This window comes from Paraphaeosphaeria sporulosa, assembly GCF_001642045.1.
Source record: "Paraphaeosphaeria sporulosa strain AP3s5-JAC2a unplaced genomic scaffold CC84scaffold_11, whole genome shotgun sequence".
Lineage (NCBI taxonomy): Eukaryota > Fungi > Ascomycota > Dothideomycetes > Pleosporales > Didymosphaeriaceae > Paraphaeosphaeria > Paraphaeosphaeria sporulosa.
The window spans coordinates 712448-733929 of NW_017253370.1; the positions used below are offsets into that span (position 1 = coordinate 712448).

General features: G+C 53.9%; 10 protein-coding genes across 10 annotated transcripts; 7 read left to right on the forward strand and 3 right to left on the reverse strand.

The window, feature by feature from the left end:
* Positions 1 to 908: 908 nt before the first annotated feature.
* On the forward strand, positions 909 to 4509 carry CC84DRAFT_1168201 (ARM repeat-containing protein). The gene is made up of 3 exons (XM_018179337.1): positions 909 to 1292; positions 1345 to 4231; positions 4282 to 4509. The coding sequence occupies exons 1-3, from the start codon at positions 1096 to 1098 to the stop codon at positions 4297 to 4299; spliced, it is 3102 nt and encodes a 1033-aa protein (XP_018031372.1). The 5' UTR covers positions 909 to 1095; the 3' UTR covers positions 4300 to 4509.
* A 1652-nt stretch (positions 4510 to 6161) lies between these two features.
* On the reverse strand, positions 6162 to 7632 carry CC84DRAFT_1221555 (uncharacterized protein; the record flags this gene model as incomplete). The annotated part of the gene is made up of 3 exons (XM_018183285.1): positions 6162 to 6407; positions 6558 to 7463; positions 7528 to 7632. 3 exons carry the CDS (start codon positions 7630 to 7632, stop codon positions 6162 to 6164), a joined length of 1257 nt encoding a protein of 418 aa, XP_018031373.1.
* CC84DRAFT_274746 (uncharacterized protein) lies at positions 7510 to 7884 on the forward strand. The gene has a single exon (XM_018185706.1). The coding sequence runs from the start codon at positions 7654 to 7656 to the stop codon at positions 7843 to 7845; it is 192 nt and encodes a 63-aa protein (XP_018031374.1). The 5' UTR covers positions 7510 to 7653; the 3' UTR covers positions 7846 to 7884.
* CC84DRAFT_1154435 (glycoside hydrolase) lies at positions 7511 to 9799 on the reverse strand. Its single transcript, XM_018176887.1, has 5 exons — positions 9597 to 9799; positions 9344 to 9538; positions 9120 to 9247; positions 8980 to 9068; positions 7511 to 8924 (listed from the first exon to the last, which is right to left on the reverse strand). Exons 1-5 carry the CDS (start codon positions 9701 to 9703, stop codon positions 7923 to 7925), a joined length of 1521 nt encoding a protein of 506 aa, XP_018031375.1. The 5' UTR covers positions 9704 to 9799; the 3' UTR covers positions 7511 to 7922.
* Positions 9800 to 10270: 471 nt separating this feature from the next.
* Positions 10271 to 11943, forward strand: CC84DRAFT_1101272 (general substrate transporter; the record flags this gene model as incomplete). Its single annotated transcript, XM_018174906.1, has 4 exons — positions 10271 to 10297; positions 10352 to 10668; positions 10717 to 11677; positions 11731 to 11943. 4 exons carry the CDS (start codon positions 10271 to 10273, stop codon positions 11941 to 11943), a joined length of 1518 nt encoding a protein of 505 aa, XP_018031376.1.
* A 120-nt stretch (positions 11944 to 12063) lies between these two features.
* CC84DRAFT_1168206 (uncharacterized protein) lies at positions 12064 to 12903 on the forward strand. The gene has a single exon (XM_018179338.1). The coding sequence runs from the start codon at positions 12175 to 12177 to the stop codon at positions 12829 to 12831; it is 657 nt and encodes a 218-aa protein (XP_018031377.1). The 5' UTR covers positions 12064 to 12174; the 3' UTR covers positions 12832 to 12903.
* A 607-nt stretch (positions 12904 to 13510) lies between these two features.
* CC84DRAFT_1190212 (subtilisin-like protein) lies at positions 13511 to 14818 on the forward strand (the record flags this gene model as incomplete). The annotated part of the gene is made up of 3 exons (XM_018181105.1): positions 13511 to 14174; positions 14226 to 14510; positions 14565 to 14818. 3 exons carry the CDS (start codon positions 13511 to 13513, stop codon positions 14816 to 14818), a joined length of 1203 nt encoding a protein of 400 aa, XP_018031378.1.
* A 913-nt stretch (positions 14819 to 15731) lies between these two features.
* Positions 15732 to 17387, reverse strand: CC84DRAFT_1168208 (3-ketoacyl-CoA thiolase 1). The gene is made up of 3 exons (XM_018179339.1): positions 17078 to 17387; positions 16824 to 17004; positions 15732 to 16771 (listed from the first exon to the last, which is right to left on the reverse strand). Exons 1-3 carry the CDS (start codon positions 17140 to 17142, stop codon positions 15767 to 15769), a joined length of 1251 nt encoding a protein of 416 aa, XP_018031379.1. The 5' UTR covers positions 17143 to 17387; the 3' UTR covers positions 15732 to 15766.
* Positions 17388 to 18101: 714 nt separating this feature from the next.
* On the forward strand, positions 18102 to 18943 carry CC84DRAFT_1180102 (uncharacterized protein; the record flags this gene model as incomplete). Its single annotated transcript, XM_018180455.1, has 3 exons — positions 18102 to 18204; positions 18255 to 18334; positions 18437 to 18943. 3 exons carry the CDS (start codon positions 18102 to 18104, stop codon positions 18941 to 18943), a joined length of 690 nt encoding a protein of 229 aa, XP_018031380.1.
* Positions 18944 to 19827: 884 nt separating this feature from the next.
* Positions 19828 to 21033, forward strand: CC84DRAFT_1209103 (uncharacterized protein; the record flags this gene model as incomplete). The annotated part of the gene is made up of 2 exons (XM_018182200.1): positions 19828 to 20086; positions 20180 to 21033. The coding sequence occupies 2 exons, from the start codon at positions 19828 to 19830 to the stop codon at positions 21031 to 21033; spliced, it is 1113 nt and encodes a 370-aa protein (XP_018031381.1).
* Positions 21034 to 21482: the final 449 nt, after the last annotated feature.

Consider the following 21482-nt stretch of genomic DNA (forward strand, 5'->3'; position numbering starts at 1 on the left):
TGCGGCTGCAATTAATGACGCTAGCCAATAATAGAAAGGTGGCTACCCGGGCATATTTTTCTTGTCTCACCGCGTCGGGAATCGATTCATACGGGCTAAGTGGACGATCGCCAGCTGAGAAGTGCTCTCGCAGAGCCAATCGGGGACACCCTTGCCCTGTGAAATTCGGCAGCGGTTTTTCGCTCAAGAAATCATGAATGCTTCGGCCAAGAGTGGCAAAAGTGCTCAAGACGGTATGGAAGATGTTCGGCAGCATCGGGAGGTACTTTGAAGAGAGGCCTGGAGCCTCCGTATGCGACCGTAGCGCCGTTTCTACTCAGGGTTCAGCAGGGCTGGAAGTCGATGTCGGCGCTGCATCAGCCTCAAACAGGCAGCTGCGTGGAGGCTTCATTGGCTGCGGGATGCGATTGTGTACTGTGTCCGTAAGTTGTAACGGCGTTTGGGCGCCGTGCATGCCAGCGACTGGCTCAAATGGCCAACGTGGCAGTGCCTGCCGCTCTTAGGCGAGTGCTGTAGCATGCGCATAATCCAGCGACTCCGAGACGTGGCCGGGGGTGGTGAGAGGAGGCGGTCAGCGCAGATTTGAGGGGAGGGGCCACAGAGGGACATCTGGTACCCCACCAACAGTTGCTACAACGCAGTTCGCAACGCCCCTTGCGAGCAGTAGATGCACAGTACACGGGGCTAGACATAGACCTGGGCGCGCTTGATGCAATGGCAGCAGTAACATTGGGGCGAAGGCGAAAACTCGGTGAGCCCAACCCAACCAGTCCGTCGCCGTCTGCGCCCGCAGTCGTGTCGAGGGGTCCTTTCGCAAAGGTGGTCCGTGCATATGCCACAAAAATTCTTATCGGGCCCGCCATTTATATATCGCACTTGCCCCTCGGTGACTTCCCCAAACTCTCTCCCTCTTTACTTGTGGGCTTCTTTCATTTCTGTTCCTGTCTTTGCATAGCCTGCATAGACGCTGCCAGTGCAGCCTTGATACCCAAAGAGCAGACCGCGCGCTTTAGTTAGCGTCGACTGCCCACAAAGGCGCTTTTTGCCCCGCCAAATTTTTCTCACCTCGACATCTACACCACCACAATATCAAATATGGCTCCCGCTGCCACAGACGCCGCCCCTCACACGGCGAAGAATGTCAAGGCCGAGAACTCCAAGTCCGTCAAGGTGCTTGAGGAGCTTCTCAGCAAGTTGAACGTCTCCAAGGCCCAGGATGAGATCAACGCCACCGCCAACTCTCTCGCCACCTTCATCAACGGTGACATCGAGGAGGGTGATGCGCCCGTAAAGTACGTTCATTCGGCACGACTCGCAGACAACAGTGTACTAACAATATTCCAGGGCCGTTGAGCTTCTCCGCAAGCAGTTGGGCAACCGCAAGGATGCCGTTGTCCGTGAGCGTGCCCTCGATGCCATCCGCGCCATCGCTCAGCACTCAACCATCTCGCCCGCTGTTGAGCCTTACCTCATTGCTCTCCTGCCCGATACCCTCAACGCCGTTGCCGACAAGATGAGCGCCGTCAAGGTCGCTGCCCAGACTGCCTCCGAGGCCATCGTCACCGCGGCGAACCCCAACGCCGTCAAGGCCATCATCCCCCACATCATCCACTCACTCGAGGCGACCCTCAAGTGGCCCGAGAAGATCTGCGATCTCAGGTGCATTGAGATCCTCACCAAGAGCGCACCTGCGCAGCTCGCCTTCCGCGTTCCCGATCTGATTCCCGTCATCTCCGGCGCCATGTGGGATACCAAGGCTGAGGTCAAGAAGGCTGCCTACGCCACCATGGAGACTCTCTGCGGTCTCATTTCCAACAGGGATATTGAGCGCTTCATTCCTGAGCTCATCAAGTGTATCGCCAAGCCTGAGAACGTCCCCGAGACCGTTCACTTGCTCGGTGCCACCACCTTCGTCACTGATGTGCACGAGCCCACCCTCGCCATCATGGTGCCTCTGCTCGAGCGTGGTCTCGTTGAGCGCGAGACTGCCATCAAGCGTAAGTCGGCTGTCATTGTCGACAACATGTGCAAGCTTGTCGAAGACCCCCAGATCGTCGCTGCTTTCTTGCCCAAGCTCATGCCCGCGCTTGAGAAGAACCACGACAACCTTGCCGACCCCGAAGCTCGTGAGAAGACCAAGCAGGCTTTGGACACCCTTATCCGCGTCGGTCACGTTGAGAACGGCAAGATCCCCGAGATCTCCAAGGACGGTGACATCTCCACCGTTGCTGGCCACCTCAAGGACGTCATTCCCGGCAGCGTCAGCCTCGACAAGTTCGGTCCCATCATCGACTACATCGGTGCCATCGGTGGCCAGCTCATCGACGAGAAGGACTACGAGCCCTTCAACTGGCAGTCCAACCTCGGTCCTTTCCTTGCCATCATTGTTGGCGACGAGCAGGCTAAGGATCTCGTTGATGCCCTCCGCAAGCGTGCCATTCCCGGCGCTGCTGCTGAGGACGCCGTTGAGCCTGATGAGGAGGAGGGCGAGGACCTCTGCAACTGCACATTCAACTTGGCCTACGGTGCCAAGATCTTGCTTAACCAGACTCATCTCCGTCTGAAGCGTGGCCAGCGTTACGGTCTTCTCGGCCCCAACGGTTCTGGAAAGACCACTCTCATGCGCGCCATCAACAACGAGCAGGTCGAGGGTTTCCCCAAGCAGAACGAGGTCAAGACCGTGTACGTTGAGCACGATCTCGACTCCGACGACACTGAGCAGACCGTCATCGAGTGGACCATGAAGAAGCTCGGCGCTGTCGGCATCACGACCTCTGAGGCTGAGGTCATGAACACTCTCGTTGAGTTCGGTTTCGTTCAGGAGCAGCTCAAGAACCCCATCACCTCGCTCTCTGGTGGCTGGAAGATGAAGCTCGCCCTTGCCCGTGCCGTGTTCGAGAAGCCCGATATTCTGCTTCTCGACGAGCCCACGAACCACATGGACGTCAAGAACGTTAAGTGGCTCGAGGACTACCTCATCAGCTCCCCTTGCACATCCATTGTCATTTCTCACGACAGCGGTTTCTTGAACAACGTTATCCAGCACGTTATTCACTACGAACGCTTCAAGCTCAAGCGTTACCGTGGTAACCTTGACGCTTTCGTCAAGCGCGTGCCGTCTGCTCGTTCCTACCACGAGCTCGGCGCCTCGGACCTGGAGTTCAAGTTCCCTGAGCCCGGTTTCCTTGAGGGTGTCAAGACCAAGGCTAAGGCCATCGTCCGTGTCAACAACATGGCCTTCCAATACCCCGGTACCTCCAAGCCCCAGATCTCTGAGATCTCCTTCCAGTGCTCTCTCGGATCCCGTATTGCTGTCATTGGTCCCAACGGTGCTGGAAAGTCCACCCTCGTCAACGTCCTGACTGGTGAGCTTATCCCCACCTCCGGTGACGTCTACCAGCACGAGAACATCCGTATTGCGTACATCAAGCAGCACGCTTTCGCGCATATCGACCACCACTTGGACAAGACTCCCTCCGAGTACATCCAATGGCGTTTCCAGACTGGTGAGGACCGTGAGACCATGGACCGTGCCAACAAGATCGTCACCGAGGAGGATGAGAAGGCTATGGACAAGATCTACCGTATTGAGGGCTCTCAGCGCCGTGTCATCGGTATCCACTCCCGTAGGAAGTTCAAGAACTCGTACGAGTACGAGTGCTCGTTCGCCCTCGGTGAGAACGTTGGCATGAAGAACGAGAAGTGGACTCCCATGATGACTGCCGACAACGCCTGGATTCCCCGTACCGAGATCATGGCCTCGCACGCCAAGATGGTTGCTGATGTCGATCAGAAGGAGGCTCTTGCCAGCGGTCAATTCCGTCCTCTGGTTCGTAAGGAGATTGAGCAGCACTGCGCCAACTTCGGTATTGACGCTGAGTTGGTTTCTCACTCGCGCATGCGTGGTCTATCCGGTGGTCAGCGTGTCAAGGTCGTCCTTGCCGCCTGCTCATGGCAGCGTCCTCACTTGATCGTTCTTGACGAGCCTACCAACTACCTCGACCGTGACTCGCTTGGTGCTCTGTCCAAGGCCATCAAGTCCTTCGAGGGTGGTGTTATCATCATTACTCACTCTGCCGAGTTCACCAAGGACCTCACTGAGGAAGTCTGGGCCGTCATGGACGGTAAGATGACGCCTTCCGGCCACAACTGGGTGCAGGGACAAGGTGCTGGTCCCCGTCTCGCCGAGAAGGGTGAGGAGGAGGAGAAGTTCGATGCTATGGGCAACAAGGTATGTGATTTCCCCGATTTAGTAGTTGTGCAAATGCTAACGTATTGTAGATCGCGGGAACCGAGTGAGTTGAAATCAGAATTGAGCGTATTTAACATCTACTAACTGTTGCCCCAGGAAAAAGAAGAAGTTGACAAGCTCTGAGGTAAATAATTCCACCCAAAAATCTCTAGAACATCCACTAACTGGCTTTCGCAGATGCGCAAGAGTAAGTCGAGATCAGAATAATTCAACCGGCCCCGAACGACTACTGACCTATTTCACAGAGAAGAAGGACCGCATGGCCCGCCGCAAGCGTGGTGAGGAGGTTTTCTCCGACGAGGACGATTAGATGGTTACGACATGCATGGTACGGTCTCAGTAGGTTTACGAACAAAAGTTTCGAGCACAGTTTGTCTCATGGATGGCGTTATGATCGATACCTTGTAGATCTGATAGATTTTGCTGAGACATGTGTTCTTCAGCGGATTAATGAAACAATTACATTTCAACATCCTTTCCATGCCGTGTCTCCTTTCGTAATTTTTTCTGCGCTGGGCTTTCGCTCGGTGCATGGAGCAGACCTGCCGACGGTCACTCATGTGAAAGCTCTGTCACATGACTGCGCTAAGCGTGTGTGTCAGTGGCGCCATCGCGTTGGTTCTGCCAAGTAGAACATCACCGCACGCCTCAGTCGCATTACTCTTCTCCCCTCATGAAAGTTCGCGCTATCGTGAGTCGACTCGACCAAAATGTTTTCTAGGCACCAACGAGCTGCCGATGTCATGGCTATGAAGGATGCATGAGCCCGACCGCGCAATATGGGGAGTTTCCAGCGCCATTGTGGTATTGAGCAGTATAGCCAGCCACAAACATTCCCGCAACCGCCCACCAAAGTGTCGTCGCCGCAGCCGGTCTCTGCCTTGGCCATCCTTGGGTAACACCAAGTACCATGAGTAGTGTCCTGCTGCCTTATCTCATCGAGAAAGGTACTTGTCGTCGGTTTGTTACCTAATACATGTCTAGAAACTACGCTAGCATCGCCGACAGACCTTGTAGCTTTGGACAGAGCAGGCGGATCCGGTAACTTCTATTGTAGGGAAACTCCGCATATTAGTACTTTGCCCTATCGTGGGTTCTAAGCTGTACCGAAGATCCCTGTCCGCTGTTGCCTGCGTCGGTGGAGATCTCATCTAGCTGCGTACCCGAAACATCCTCCTGATACGCGATCGAAGCGCTGGAACTTGGTGTACTCAGATGCGGCACACCATTCTCGTTGGAGATGCCCCCCATGGCGAAGGCGTACAGAACGTGTAGCGTAATCGACTACACGTTCGAGACAGCGAATACGAAAATCCTGGTGTAGTAATGCTGCTCGAGAAAGCGAGCATTGACCGCACTGGTGGGGCAACGATTGTTTTGGGAAGGCACGCTAGCGGCACCGAGCAGTGAATCAAGTATCACGTGTTGCTGAGTGCAATCATCATCGAACATTATTATCACGTATGCGCATAGAAGAGAGAGCAATGATCAGAGACAGTAAACACCGCTTGCTCCAGACTGCTCGCAACAGTTGGCATGAGCCTCGAGTTGGATTAGCCGGCCGTTGAACCCCTTCCATCAAGCTTGCAGTACAAAAGTACCTCCTGAATTATAGAACAAACAAAAATAGAGCATCATAGATGTTGTTGCTTTCGTGCCAGCGCCATCTCGCCTCAAGACGTAGTGGAGATTATTTTGTCCTGGATCATAAGCCCAAGCTTCTTCGGTGCAACGCTGATTGTACCATGTAACAAAGCTTGGATCCAGATGATCCATGGTGCCCCGGAAAGGAGCAGATATAATGCCTTTCTCACTAAGCCTTGGCTTTGGGGTCTGCGTTCTCCTTGTCGTCCTCCGGTACCGACCCCAGGGGTTTTGGAGCCACTTCGAGGTAGGGCGATTGAGTATCCTAGTAGGGCTTTTTGGGAGTTGTGTGCTTCTCACTTGGGTGTACAACACCCTTTGCGGCGTCTTCTACACGAGAGCCCTCGGATCCAAGCTCATCAACCTGCTCGGTCACGGTTCCTGTCTTCGCGGCCTCTGTCTCCACAGATCCTGCCTTTGCGGCCTTCTTCTTCGCGACGTCCTTTTTTGCGCGCTCCTCCTTCCATTTACTCAAGCGCTCATCACTCTCATTCAAGGCAGCCAATCGCTCCTTCAGGGTCAGAGTCTCCGGTTTCACCTTAGTCTCGGCTTTGGGTTTTCACAATCCCAACCGCTTGGGGTATAATTCTGCCAGCGAGGCAACTCGGTATTTCCGATGGCTCTCATCAATCCCGTCAAGCAGCTGATGTAAGGTCTTCACGTCGACCGTCTCGGTGTCCAGGGCAGCATCGCCGTTCAAGTCAGCCATCATCGCATCGACAAGTCCATTGGGAAACGTCGCGCGCATTGCTTGTTCGACGCTCTCCCGGAGCTGAGCATCGGAGAAGATGTTATACCGCTTGATTTCTGCGCCTGTTGTCTTGGAAGATGTATTAATTGCGGTAGTAGGCTCGGGTGCTTTTCCTGGAGCGACTCCAACTTGCTTGGGCTCAGAGCTGGAGGTGACTTTGCTTTGCTTCACTGCCGCTTTGGAGGTCTCGAAAGATGTGGCGAAAGCAGTATTAGAGACTGATTCTTTGTTCGGAATGATGGCAACATTCTTGACCTCAGCGGCAGAAGGAATACCATCTTGCTTCGCCATCAACTTTTGAGTCTTGAGAGCTATCGTGGCAGCAGCGTAACCCCCAATCGTGTTTCCGGCCATGGCCTTCATGGCTGCTACAGGATGAGGTTTTGATGATGTGATGGGTTCAGGGTCATTGGAAGGGCCCTTGCCATCCACGCCGGGTTTGGCCTCCTCTTGTAGCATCTTCAGAGGTGCGGTAGTAAAATCATTAGAAGCGGATGTCTTGCCATCAGCCTCACTCTTGGCGTCGCTCCAACCTACGCTTTCGAAGTCGTCATCGGATGTGATCTCCTCGATGAGCCAGTCGAGCTGTGGCATTGTGGGCTTGAAACCGTCGGCGGCATTGTTTTGAGTTTTTCCCATCGAAGGCCGAAAGGGTTTCTTTGCCGCGTCGATGATATCCGTGGGAGCAACAAGCTCTTGGTGGAGCAACGTAGGCATATGCACGCTGCTCGGGGCTCTGATGAGCTCTCGATCTGCTGTAGTCCGGTGGGTAGTCTCGGGTTCGTTGATCGATTCGTCAGTAGACTTGGTGTGCGGCTAAAGCATGGGGTTAGCTTGCACATCATTTTTTTTTGTTTTGGAGATGCAATGGATAGCATACACGTAGCACTACAGAAGATCCAGAGGGGTCTGCAGAGACTGAATGGTTGGCGTGCATGCACTGGGAGCATTTGCATCCCAACGTGTGATTTGGGATGGAGTACATGGCGTTGGTTCTGGAAGGTAAATGGTTTCAGTAAGTCTCCAGGCGGTGCAAGTGTGTATCAACACAGTAGAACCAGAGGCGACCTCAATGATAAAGGGCGTTTGTGGAGAGGGCTGCGTCTCTACAGCGTGGATTTATGTAGGGTGTGCGGGAGGCAGGAGAGCACTAAGAGCGTCAGTGACCAACGCGGCCCGTGCTACGTTACGTTTGTAGCATTTTCGATCTGGATAATGAATGTCTATATTCCATGTAGTCTATCAATCATTAGTTGAGTCATCAACCATTACACCCTACGCTTTCCACCTCAGCAGCGTGAAAGAGTGCTTTCCAAACCTGAACTTGCCCACGCCGTCCCAGCTTGACTCTTTGATGCCCACCTTCTGCTCATCGGCGGTGTTCGCGACATCCACATTCTCCCCATCTACTGTGTACACCTTGACCTCGCCCTTCTTCACGCCCTCAACCTTTACATCGAAAGCCTTCTCCTCGTTCAAGTTCGCCACCGCGAGGCTCATATGACCGTCGTCAGAGATTGAAGCGCTCACATCCAGGTATGGCGTCTCGATCGTAGCCCTAATCCACGCCGGATTCGTGCGGCCAGTGTACTCGGGCGCCCTCACATTGACGGCGACGCTGTGTCCGCGCATGTACTTGCTGAAGAGTAGCAGCGGCCACCAGATTGTCTGTTTAACAATCCCGTCCTTATTGGTCATTAGCGGCGAGATGACATTGATAGACTGGGCGATGTTGGCCATGCCCAAGTCCTTCGCCTGCCTAATGAACCCGTTCAGGAAGACAGACACAGCGAGCGCGTCAGAAAGTGTGTACTTCTCCTCGGCACCTAGCTCTCCTGGCGCCCGGATCGGGTCCCAGACGTTCCACTCGTCGAAGCAGATCGTCTGCCTGGGTACTGTTTCTGGTACCCCGTTCTCGATGCGCGCAAGATCGATCAAAGCACTTGCCATCTGAATCGCACGCTCAGCCCCACGCGGCGCTGTAGCGTTTGCCAGGTGCTCTTTGTCAGCCGTGTAGACGTGAATGCTGTGCATATCGATGAGGGACTTTGTGCGATCGCCGCCGAGGCCGTGGACGGACCATGTCACGCATTCTTTGAGCACATAGTAGTCCCAGGAAGAGTAGCCAGTCTCACCACAGAGGATGAGGACGATAGACGGATCTAGCAGCTTGAGAGCTTTGGCCCATTGGTACGCCTTCTTCGCATAGTCCTCTTTGGTGAGTTGAGCTACCTGCCAGGGGCCCCAGCACTCGTTGCCGAGGGCCCAATACTTCACCTAGTACAGTGTGAGAACTTGCTTGAACGTGGTCTTAAAAGTAGTATGGCCTTACGTTGTATGGCTCCTCACGACCATTCTTACGGCGGAGGTTGGCGTAGTATGTATCTTGCGTCGAGTTGCAGTATTCGAGCCATCCGAGGGCTGTCAGTCGAAATTAGTCGAATTGCATCAAACACAAATGGTAGCACGAACCTTCATCGAGAGTACCGGTACCAAAGTTCAAACAGAGATAAGGTTCAGTGCCAACAATCTCGCACCACTTCATGAACTCGTCAGTGCCGAACGTGTTAGGTTCGAGACCCAGCCACGCCAGCTCAGGTCTAACTCATACACATTAGCATCAGATGCATGACTGATCTCCGGCAAGGTCGGGCGGCTCGCTTGCGCTTGTACGACCGCTTAGGGATGCATCTTACCTCTTCGGCCTGTTCTCTCTCGGGCCAACTCCATCGAGCCAATGATACGTAGCGACAAAGTTGCCGCCAGGATATCGAACTACCGGAACATTCAAGTCCTTCATCGCATCAATGACGTCCTTGCGGAAGCCGTTCTCATCGGATAGGGGATTGCCGGGGTCATAGATGCCACCGTAGATGCAGCGCCCCATGTGCCTGGTCTGTGGTAAGCTTCTGCGTCGTAGATTTTTCTGCATATTGCTTGTTTGCTCACTCTGTAAAACCTCCATAGATGTTGTCATTGATCTTGGCGATTTTGTGGTCGGGATGGACAATGATCGAGGGCGAACCCTCATCTGCAATCCTCGTAAAGCTCGTCATTATGAAGCATATAAATCTAAATCTCGATCAAATATGCAAATGTCGCGACATGAAAGCGAATTCTCCTGCTCAACCCAAGCGAAGGCAACTAACGCGTGATACCACAAGTTGTTGCTTGTCCACAAAAGGCTTAGTGTCAGATCCTCCGATTCGTGGAAAGATCGCACTGCGTGGTACGATGCTTGTTTGCTCACCTCTAAGCTCATCAGAGTAATCATCCCGCTCTTAGCGAGTGGGTTTCTTCCACTGGCAAGGCTTGGAACTTCCCTCTGTAGATCTGGTGGCCGGCATAATGCACCCCGATGCTTCAGAACAGCCGAGGGCAAAGGGATTGGCGGAATGGCGCGCAGAAAGCGGGGATAAGAGAATCTGGGGACCTGGCTGGGGATTGTGCAGCGCGCGGCGTGGTCCGATCTCATGTTTAGCCCGCGTTCGAGCTCGGTTGACGCGCGCATGGGAGAAAGGCATGGGCAAAATGAGGTGCTGGTATAAAGCCTCGGTGCGACCACATTCACGGATCTAGCATTATTGTCTGCAGCCATTGTTTGCGCCTTTGAGCTTGACAAGATGGCGCTTCCTCCTAAGTGGTACCAGGTACGATGAGATTCTCGAGACAAGGGTCTGGTAACAATGAATTGACTTGAACAGTTCCTTGTGGGTGTTTTCGCCTCCCTCGGATCACTTCTCTTCGGTTATGATTTGGGTGTCATTGCTCAAGTCGTCGCTTCGCCATCGTTTGCCAAAGAATTCAACAATCCTAAAGCCAATGAGACAGGCGCCGTGGTGTCCGTCTTCACGGGCGGCGCCTTTCTGGGAGCTGGAGTCGCTGGTGTCCTCGCTGATAGGATTGGTCGTCGCTTGACGATCATGATCGGAGCCATCATCTTCTGCCTTGGTGGTGCGCTGCAAACGGGTGCCATGGCGCTGTCATACCTCTACTCCGGACGTGCTATTGCAGGTCTTGGGTCAGTAAACACGAGCCATTATTCCAATAATGACTGACGTGCTCGCAGTGTCGGTGTGCTCACTATGATTATTCCTCTTTACCAAGCCGAATTGGCACATCCTAGCATTCGTGGTCGTATAACGGCTCTCCAGCAATTTATGCTCGGCGTTGGCGCGCTCGCAGCCGCCTGGATCTCCTACGGGACCTACACTGGATTCGCCCCAGACGACAATGGCCAATGGAGAACTAGTCTGGGAATCCAGATCTTGCCGGCTGTCGTACTTGCCGCGCTGATTCTGCTTTTCCCCGAATCGCCCCGCTGGCTTATCGACCAAGGCAAGACCGAGGAAGGGCTGCGAACCTTAGCCAAATTGCACTCCCATGGAAATATCGATGATGCGTGGGTGCGCGCCGAGTTCGACCAAATCCAAGAAACGATTACATACGAGCATGAGCATGAGGCCTCGTCGATTGGCGAGCTCTTCACGGACCGGTCTTCTTTCCGCCGTCTTTTCCTCGCATGCGCCATTCAGGCCTCTGTCCAGATGACTGGTGTCTCGGCGATTCAGTATTACTCTCCTGCCATTTACAAACTCATGGGCATTGCGACCAATGATACTTTGAAGTACCAAGCCATCTCTTCCATACTTGCCCTCATCGCGCAGGCTACCTGCATCCTCTTCATCGATCGCTTTGGTCGCCGCTGGCCGCTCATCTGCGGTAACCTATTCAACATGGTAACGTTCATCATTGCCACTGTTCTGTTAGCGAAGTTCCCGCCTGGCGCAAACGACAACAAGTCCGCGGCTTGGGCATTCATCGTGATTACCTGGCTTTACAATGTCTCCTTCAGCGCTACCAATGGCCCACTGTCTTGGATCATTCCCGCTGAAATCTTCGACACCAAGACTCGTGCCTACGGTGTCATGATCGCCACTATGACCTCGTTCGCGTTTAACACCATGATCGGACAGATCACGCCCATTGCCATGGAGAACGTCGGCTACAAGTTCTACATTCTCTTCGTCGTAAGTTTTCCAGTTTCGATATTCTTTGACGTGCCGCTGATCCAATTCCTCAGGTTGGTAACTTCACCAACGCTATTTTCTTCTGGGCTTTCCTCCCAGAGACTGCCAAGCGCCCGCTCGAAGAGATGAAGTACCTCTTCACCGAAGCGCCGCTCTTCGTGCCTGGCATGAAGCGAGTCGATTTCGAGACACACGATCTCGAGCACAGGGTCCAAGAAGTGGAAGCCAAGCAGGGATACTCTTCGCATGTCGAAACTCGCGCTTAGGCGTCCGCGTCGTGTGAAAGGCGTGGTATCGCGCAGTATCACGTGTGCTGGTAATTAATTTTCTAGCGCGAAAAGCGTTCTCTGCACCTAGCCGTAGCAACGCAATACAAGCTTTCATTCGGGGCAGTCTTGCGTTATATATCATCCTTCCCTGCAATCTAGACGCCCTCGCGACCTCGTGTCTCGCACACGTGCAGCCCGGCACCGGCGCGGGCTCATATCCGCACATGCATGCGTTCCGGCCGCGATAGCCAGTCTGTCAAGCGTCTAGACCCCGCGGACCGTGAGGCTCACGCGGTGTACCACCCTGACGGTTTTGCAACATTCCCTCCAGGGAAAGCAAAGAGGGAAGTGTCGATTGCAGTACGGATCAGACGGCTCTTCCACAATGTCGTGTTGGTGTTGTGCGGAACGGTCGGCCACAGAGGTGGTGAATCTGACTGCTTCGGGCAATGGCGCAGAAACCGTCGATCTCTGCGATCGACTCGTCCGGGATTGAACGGTCACGCGAATATAATCCTCTTGGTAGGGAGAGAGACCATTCGATCACGGTGTAAGCTGATCGTGTACTTCGCAACGCACGAAAGGGATGAGGGAGGATCTCATTGGTCTTTGCGTATAGTCTTATCGGATACGCTTCGTCCATGCGCGTGCTGCCCTTCTGGGAATCCTGTTTCATTTCTGTCGATTGCTCGTGTGCGACACACGACGCACAGCTGTGGCCAATCGTCTGCGGGGGTCGCACGAATCTTGAACATCTTGCATCGCGGCTCCATGCCCCATAAATCGGATCACCACCAGCTTCCTCGACCCCGTGCGTACATTTCCAAGCCAGCTTGTCAGAACTTGTCGCTCAATTATCAGAAGAAGACTGCCGATGGCCGGTGATGCAGACGGCGGCTCAGAGAAGGATCGCTGATAGCCTGTGAAGCGCAGAAAAGTATAGAGAATAAGGGTTCAGGGAGGATAACACCGATGGCGAAAGCTCAGTGGTTGCATACACGAGAAGAGAATAGTGCAGAGGGTAGGCAAATAGGAGCATATCTGCGCCTCCCCGCATTTCCTCGCCATGGTCAGCGCAGTCGCACACGCGTGTAAATACGCCTGCGACAATTTCAAAGCTTGACACCACCATCAGAAGCTTTACCAACTTATCTCGTCCGTCAAGTCGCGCACCGAACCGACAGTGCGACCTTCCGAAGACATCGACCCAAGCCCGCCACATATGCGGCCAAGTTACGTATTCGCTAAAGAATATTTGAAGGCAACACTGACTGGTGATAACACACCGTTGACGTGCTCAAGGTAATATTTGTTTATCCTGTCTTCCACAGCATCTCCAGTCAAATATGTAGCCTATCGCGTTGTTCGCATCCCGGCTGCGGTGGGGTTGTTCTGTGGGTGTGCAAAACATAAATCGATTCGACTGCGAATACGGTCAACACGAACTCCTGCTGCTTTGGGAGTGACTGTAGAGAATTATGACGGACGGCACGAGCTATATGTAACCCGGCCGATGCTGTGGCTTCATTTTCGCCAATGCGACTTGCCACAGTCAACAAGCATTATGAAGACCTTCATATTATTTACATCCCTCATCGCAGGCACCCAGAGCCTCGCACCGATAATAGGTCTCGAAGACGCAAATCCTACATCAGACAACTACATCGTGGTCCTGAAAAAAGGAACTTCCAACGCAGCATTCCAATCGCACTTGTCGTCTGTCAGCACCAGACTAAGCACACGTAGCACGATCAAACAGCACGATATCTTCAACACTGGCACATTCAAAGCCTACACCCTCGTCGTGCCAAATACCACCATCGTCTCCCTAGCAAAAACCCCCGAGATCGACTACATCGAACGCGACCAGCCCTTTACTCTACCTTCTGTGGCGTCTTTCGAGTCTACCGCAAAACGCAGCGTCCAGGCCAACGCGCCGTGGAACCTTGCGCGGATCTCGCACAGACAAAGAGGGAGTACCGATTACGTATATCAACCAACGACCGGCACATGGGTGTATATACTCGATACTGGCATAAGAGTCTCGCACCAGAGTTTCCAGGGACAAGCGGTGTGTGCCTTCAACGCTGTTGCATCGGGCACGTGCGATGATTTGAACGGGCATGGAACACATGTCGCTGGCATCGCGAGCTCGCAGACGTATGGCGTTGTCCGTTTCGCGGGGATTGTGGGCGTACGGGTGTTGGACAGTTCGGGTTCGTCGACGAGTAAGTCCAACAGACACTGTCGCGATGTTATTCTTCACTAACAACGAAAAGCTGCAACTATCATCTCCGGCATCAACTGGGCCGTGCAAGACATCCTGAGCAAGGGCCGCGTCGGCAAAGCAACCGGTCTACTCGCTGTCGGCGGCGGGTTTAGCGCTGCCTTGAATGCCGCCGTTGCTAGCGCCGCCAGCTCTGGCTTGATGCTAGCAGTCGCTGCAGGGAGTGAGGGTACCAGCGGTGGTAATACATCTCCTGGGTCGGAGCCAACGGCTTGCGTGGTAGGCGCGACCACTGTCGGGGATGCTCGGCTGGCTTCTTCCAATTACGGACCTAATAGTAATTCTACCCCTTTCGGAGCCGAGAGATGGGGTTTGCTAACGTTTGCCACAGTCGACATCTGGGCCCCAGGGCAGAACATCGTCTCGCTCTGGATCACAAGCAGCACGGCCACAAATGCGCTCTCGGGTACATCGGTCGCAGCGGCGCACATCGCCGGGCTTGGGGCGTACTTTCTCGCGCTCGAAGGACCGCGAGGTGCGGTAGAACTATGCGAGAGGATGAGGCAGGTTGCGACGGCGAATGTGCTTACGGGGATTCCAGCGGGCACGGCGAATCTCCTGGCATACAACTTAAGCGGTCTGTAAGGGTGAGAAACGGCGGCAGTCATGGGGCTCACGTTCGCGCGGATATAGAAGTCGTATTCATGGCAATTACGATCGTGATTAGTCTCGAAAAGCAGCAGCCTTGCGTATTCCCATCATTGCATGCCTCGTGCAACCTAGACCTCGCAAACTGCCAATTTGGACAGCAAGTCCATTCTCCGTCCATTACAGTGGTTGCAGCCGTCAATGTATGCAGCTCGGGTAACTCCGCAGCATGAGCAACCACTACGTGTGTGCTCAATGGCAAGGGGTGATACAAGCGGCTAGGCTTGTCACAACGACAATCAGAGCCCTTGCGAATGGACGAGTTCAAAATGCCTGAATCGGTAAATTCTGGCAGGCATTGAACACAGGACGTGCCACGCCGGGAACTAGGCAAGTCCGACGAATCGTTGACCACGATGCCCAACGACTATCTTATGTGTGGGCCCAATGAAATCATCCCGATTTGTTACGGCTGTTATAGCGACATGCAGAGCGCTGGGATGGACGGACTTGAACTGCCTGAGATGGTAACTTTTGGTGAGCATTGAAAGCAGCTGTGGCACGTTTACGTTAGAGCAACATGCAGAAAGCCAGAACGGAGGCGTTCAAACTGCCTGTATTGGTCAGTTGTGCTGCATGTTGATTTTAGCTGTGAAACGGTTGCTGCAGTCATCACGAACATGCAGATCGCTGGAAACGGAGGTGCTTAAGCTGCCTGAACTAGTAAGTTACGGAGGGCGTTGAATGCCGTATGCGAACCCCTCGATTTAGTAAATCTGGGCAGGGCCTGGAAGGATTCTGGCATGGGACCCGGCATTGTACGACGGGTCTGGCCGCTGCAATTGAATCAGACGACAGGTACGAGCACAAATAGTAATCACGCAAGGCTTTGTGACCGAGCAGATGAACATGATGTACAACATTTAAATAACTTTGTAATAATATCTATAGCTGTTCGTTGACAAAGAGACCAGCCATGCCCATGCCCGTGCCTATGCACATGGACGTGAGCAGGATCTTCTTCTTTTGTCTCCTACACTCGCTGAGACCTGTGGCGATTTGTCGCGCGCCCGTGCATCCGAGCGGGTGACCCAATGCGATAGCTCCACCTCGAACGTTGAGCTTAGAGTGGTCAATCTTCAAAGTCTCGAGACAGTACACTGCCATGGAGGCAAACGCCTCGTTGATCTCGATCAGGTCGATGTCGTCGAGAGTAAGGTTGAACTGCGTGAGCAGCTTGGGGATGGCAACGGTAGGACCGATACCCATGATGCGGGGAGCAAGTCCAGCGACGGTGGCACCGACGAACTTGGCGAGGATGGGCTGGCCAAGCTCCTGCGCCTTTGATCGCTTCATAAGGAGGACGGCGGCGGCGCCGTCGGTAAGTTGCGACGAGTTTCCGCCGTGCGACCTGTCGCCGTGCGGCAGGAAGGCAGGCTTGATCTTCTGCAGACCCTCGAATGTGGTGCCGTACCGCGGGCCCTCGTCCTTGGTGAGGGTAATCTCCTTCTCCTCGCCGGTCTTAGGATCCTTCACCTTGACCTGGATCGGCACGATCTCGTCGTCGAACCAGCCCGCCTTCTGCGCAACCTCGGCTCTCCGGTACGACTCAACCGCATAGCGATCCTGCCTCTCGCGGCTGATGTTGAAGTCCTTGGCGACGTTCTCCGAGGTCTGACCCATGGGCTGCATGCAGTCGCGAGCCTCCTGCCTCTCCAGGATCTCGTCGAAGAAAGGGCGCTCGAGGCGGTCGCCGCCAGTGGTCATCGACTCAGCACCCATGGCGAGACCGATCTCGATGGAGCCGGTGGCAATCTGGTTGGCGATATCCTGCACGGCCTTGAGACCGGAGCTGCAGAAGCGGTTCACCGAGGAGCCGGATGTGGTGTTGGGGAAACCGGCACCGAGCATGGCGGCACGGATGTAGTACGCGGCTTTGGAGTCGGAGACCTGGCTCCTTGTTAGGCCAATTCTCATGGGGCATCCGTCTCCAAATACATACATTGCCCAGGCAGATGTCCTCGACAAGTGCCGGGTCCAGGTTCGACTTTGCGATGACCTGCTTCAGCAGCTTGACCAGGATGCCATCTAGCGGCGTGTCCTTCAAGCCGCCCTTGTGTGCTTTGGCGAGCGGCGTCCGCACCGCGAGCGTGATAACAATATCATCGGGATTCTTGGTGGTGCTGTTGTGGCACTATCAGCTTCCGCTGTCTCACCGCGCCCGGACGCGTGAGCTCGGCAATCGGATGTACTCACATGGCGCTCAGTCCGCTCTGGGACGGCGAGAGCTGCGAAACGATGGACTTTAGTCGCTCAGTCATGGTGAAGATGTGCTGTACAGTAGAATTCAATTGAACGTTAGAAGCAGGTGAAAGTGATAGAGGCCAGACTGTGAAAGTGCGGAGCGAGTTGCGGAGGTCTTTAACGTGTGGGGCGAGCCGGGGCCGAGGCACCTCGGGAAAAAGATCACGGGGTCCGGCACTTGCTCTATTGGACGTGCCTCGCCTGATACAACGTCGTCCTGTTCGTAAGTAGAATAGTAATCGGGGCGAATGTTTACGCAATCTGAAGATGGGGGTGTGGAAGAGATGGATTCCGAGATCCTAGATGCATAGAGGTTGTGGCAAGCGCGAGGCTGGTAGGTACAGTTCGCTCCTTCCACAAGCGACGCAACTTCCTAGAAATATGGATCGTGCCCTTCAACCGCAACGAAACCACATGTATGTCCTGTTCCGATCCGCTTGCGCCGCCTTGAGGGCGCCGTAACTACACAATCTTATCATCGATAATCTGCGGCGTAGGCACAGTTCCTTTGAAACTCTCCCTCTTCTTCAACCCATCAACATAACGTGCCAATTCCGGATGCTGCTTCCTCCAAGCATATTTCGGTCATCTAACATCCAGATCCGAGCACACAGTCCCCGCCGCAATCTCCGCCAGCCCAAACTTCCCTCTGACCAAAAACTCCTTTCTATTGATCACCGAAGCCTTCTCAGCTAACCACATCATTCCCCAATCAATCTTGCGCTGCTGTCTTTCCATCCACTCCTTCGAAGGTTGTTCCCGCTGAATCTCGAAGAATCGAAGTACAAACGCATCGCACATGCCGTCACAGACCACCTCGACTTCCTGCGCTTCCAGTCAGCCGTCTACGTCATCTGCAAGCATGCTCGGCCAGCGTGGTGCAGCGAGCTTGGCTTCGAGCCATGCCATAATGAAGTGGCTCTCGTAGACTGCGATCGGCTTGCCGTCTTAGCTTGGGGGAAGGCTGAGTTCTGAAATGCCTACTGCGGGGATGATCAGGACGGGGAGTTTCTCCAAAGGATTGTATTGCGGTTATTGCGTTGTGCTGTTCCAGAGAACTTCGGTGATGAGCTTGAAGGGTATGTTCTTTTCTTGCAGAGAAATGCGGACTTTGTGCGCGTAAGGCGAGGGGGTGGCGCTTATAAGTTTGAGCATGTCGTCTTGGGTGGAGCTTGTCAGGATATTGGTACAGTATCCGGTTTCCGCAAGGTAAGCTGCACTGCACTTGCTTCGATGGAACTTGGAAGGTATAATGGTATTTAAGGTGCTACCATTCGGTCAACGTCATAGCGTGGACTGGTGCCCTTGAAGAACCTTCACAAGAGTATAGGTATCAGTATCAGCAAGACTGTACAGTTCTTAGCAGACAACCCATATTGCGGAGACTCATTGCAAATCGCACTTGTCGAGCTCGAATGTGATGGACAAAATGCACGTCGTAGACGCCGTAGTCACCTCTATGAAGAGTACGTTGCTTGGCACTCCTCCGAGTTCAACCAATATGACCCTATTCCGTACGAACCAAATAGCGAAGATGGAGAAATCGACGAGGAGATGGTCGTTGCCGATCTTGTCAACCTCCCGCTCCAAGCTGTTGGCCCTCGCATTTTTGCTACCGAGGTTAGTGACGTCGTGACTGGACCTGCAACAATAACTCCACCGGCAGAAAATTTGGATAGCGAGAAAGATAGAAAGGATCCTAGTGCTGAAAACCCTGGCAGTGTTTGCTGGGATGAGCTCTTCGCATCCACTGAGGACCCGTCCATGCAACTGAAGAATTGCGATCATCGCTTCCATAAAGTATGCCTTGAAACATAGATTAACGAAGTGTTCACTCCTGATGAGTGGGTCGCGAAGGTCGGTTATCCGTGTTGTGTAAAGTTCGTCTGCAATGTACGGCAATACAAGGGACGTCTTTGAGCACGTGTTGTTGCCACGCGAGATGCTATAGAGAAGGGCGCCACGCGAGAAGTTGAAAATTATTTCGGCCATGTTCCATCATAGTCAATCTCAATATACTCAGCAAACCTTGCAATTCCATCGCATTTGTATTCTGCCTCAGCGTCTATGCACCTGATCGCTAAAGTTTGCTTATTCTTATGACCTTAGTGTCAATCAAAGAGCCCATATGATGATCATTCTTCGGCTTTATAATACTCACAGCAGCTCTCCCGTCTCTCAACAGTTGAATTGGTTCAGCCCGCAGTGAACACTATTTCTTTAGACGATCGTCTACCCTTGACGCGCCTTCTGTCTCTGGGTACTCGTGCAACTGAATGACCATGCAACCATATACATATATAATTAGAATTTGAAGCTGTCACTACCCTACAACAAGTAGATCATGGCATGGAGACGATATCATTAAGATCTGGGCTGTACCATAGCCAGGGATCTCATTTGAATGAAGGATGTGATTAGCATTCATCATACCAAGACGGGCTACCCAAACAAGGTCCTATCGAACTCCACACGTTGACTAAACCGAGAAACGCAGTGACCAACGTTCACCAAAACTTCCTAATCCGGGTTAGCATAGACCACTCGCCTCAGCGTCTTTCAACTCAAGGCCAAGTCGAGAACCACTGCGTTCGAACGCTCGCTACCTCTCATATGAAGCCCGCTGAGCACTACCCTGCCTTCCAGCAACCGCGCACCACCCACACCCGAGATCCACCCGTGACCTCCCTCTTCGTACAAGTATGGCATCCACATCTTCCACAAAGCACCACCATATCAAGGATACCCCGCTGTCAGGCTGCGGCTGCATCGACTGCATCATGAGCCTGCCTTGGCTCCCTGCTGTTCCTCCAGAGCAGCAGCATGACAATGGTCTCCTTCCGTCTGCGGCTCCCGTGTCCCGTATCCCTGATGGGATCTTGGGTTCCGCTCAGAATGCGACCAAGGAAATGGTGGCCCAACTGCTGAACAAACAGAACAACAGCGAGGCCGACCACGAAGGTAACATGATTGCTTTTCCACCTTAGAGCTGCACCGAGACGAAACTAGAGTCTTTGTGGGCATCTGCTTACAAAAGCCTACTGACTTGTACAGCTGGCCAACGCATCACCACCCGCGATAGGACTGTGTCCTACCAGGCGAACAACCCAGACGAGGTGTGCCGCTACTTCAACACCGGGATCGACTGCGCATCCTGGCTCAGCCACTGCCAGCGCGCGCACATCTGCTCGAATTGCCAGAGCACCACTCATGGCGCGCACGGTTGTACGTTCAATCCCAGCTCACTCATCAAGGGCAGCTACATGACCAGCGCCAACCCCACCCCGACCAGCCACCAGCAGCCTCTTGCTCGCGAACAGGTGGTGATGTGTGCCACTTCCCCACCGGATGGCCCCCTCTCTACAACCACCAACCTCGTCACTATCCCACAAGCCCTCACCGCCGCAGAGCTGACCATGTACCCCATACCTCCGCCTCGCGCCCCCTTCAGCGACCCCCGCACCGGCATGCCCATGTACTTCGTCCCCACGTCCTTCAACCCGTCCTGGATCTCCAGCGACACCACACCAAACAGACCCACCCGCATCTGCGAGCTCCACAACAGGACCTCAGGCTGCACATGGAGCGAATGCCACCGCCAGCACATCTGCTCCAACTGCCACTCTCCCAACCACACGCTCCCCGCGTGCACGAACTACCCGAACCATGTCTGCGAGAAGTTCAACTCCGAGTGCGGATGTCTATTTTTGCACTGCCAGCGGCGCCATGTGTGCAGCAACTGCCATAGTTCCGCGCACAGCGTGTTCCTGTGCTCGAACTACCCCGACTTTGTGTGTGAGAAGTTCAATGGGACGGCTGGGTGCTTGTGGGTGGGGTGCAAGCGGAGGCACGTTTGCGGGAAGTGTGGGAAGGAGGGGCATGGGCAGGCGGTTTGTGAGGGGGTCTGAGGATGGATGGAGGGGATCGGGTAGATGTATGGAGGTATTAAGAAGCTGGTGGGGAGGATGCAGCAATGGGTAATCATCCGCGTATATGGTCTTGTTGAATACAAGATAGAAGGAAGAAAGACGATCGGACATATTAGACACGGGTTGTGCAGGCTTGAGAAGGTAGCTTGGTCTGATCAGATGGTGGTTCGAGAAACGAATCTCGGTCTTGGGTGGGGGCCACCGTTGCTGTTTTGATCAAGACAACGTCCCAGGTCACCACCCCGCAGTGGAATGGTATACACGTATCTTGACCTGTTGTTGTATCATGTCGAGGGCTTCCCACTGTTAACTCGTTATTCTGCGCGACACGTCGATGATAGCCATGGTTGTGCTGGCTTACTTACTTGAGTCGTGGGGGCTGCACAGACGTGGGGTCTGCCCAGGTGTTCTTCACAATGGCACGTGTG

What these genes read in the sequence shown, in the direction of transcription:
- CC84DRAFT_1168201 (XM_018179337.1), top strand. Translation starts at nt 1,096, where the DNA reads ATGGCTCCCGCTGCCACAGACGCCGCCCCTCACACGGCGAAGAATGTC. An exon ending in GAGGGTGATGCGCCCGTAAA is followed by an intron (nt 1,293 to 1,344) that starts GTACGTTCATTC and finishes ACAATATTCCAG; the next exon opens with GGCCGTTGAGCTTCTCCGCA.
- CC84DRAFT_274746 (XM_018185706.1), top strand. Translation starts at nt 7,654, where the DNA reads ATGGTTTCAGTAAGTCTCCAGGCGGTGCAAGTGTGTATCAACACAGTA.
- CC84DRAFT_1154435 (XM_018176887.1), bottom strand. Translation starts at nt 9,703, where the DNA reads ATGACGAGCTTTACGAGGATTGCAGATGAGGGTTCGCCCTCGATCATT. An exon ending in ATCTATGGAGGTTTTACAGA is followed by an intron (nt 9,539 to 9,596) that starts GTGAGCAAACAA and finishes ACCACAGACCAG; the next exon opens with GCACATGGGGCGCTGCATCT. An exon ending in AGAGAGAACAGGCCGAAGAG is followed by an intron (nt 9,248 to 9,343) that starts GTAAGATGCATC and finishes TGTATGAGTTAG; the next exon opens with ACCTGAGCTGGCGTGGCTGG.
- CC84DRAFT_1168206 (XM_018179338.1), top strand. Translation starts at nt 12,175, where the DNA reads ATGCGTTCCGGCCGCGATAGCCAGTCTGTCAAGCGTCTAGACCCCGCG.
- CC84DRAFT_1168208 (XM_018179339.1), bottom strand. Translation starts at nt 17,142, where the DNA reads ATGACTGAGCGACTAAAGTCCATCGTTTCGCAGCTCTCGCCGTCCCAG. An exon ending in CAGAGCGGACTGAGCGCCAT is followed by an intron (nt 17,005 to 17,077) that starts GTGAGTACATCC and finishes GTGCCACAACAG; the next exon opens with CACCACCAAGAATCCCGATG. An exon ending in AGGACATCTGCCTGGGCAAT is followed by an intron (nt 16,772 to 16,823) that starts GTATGTATTTGG and finishes ACAAGGAGCCAG; the next exon opens with GTCTCCGACTCCAAAGCCGC.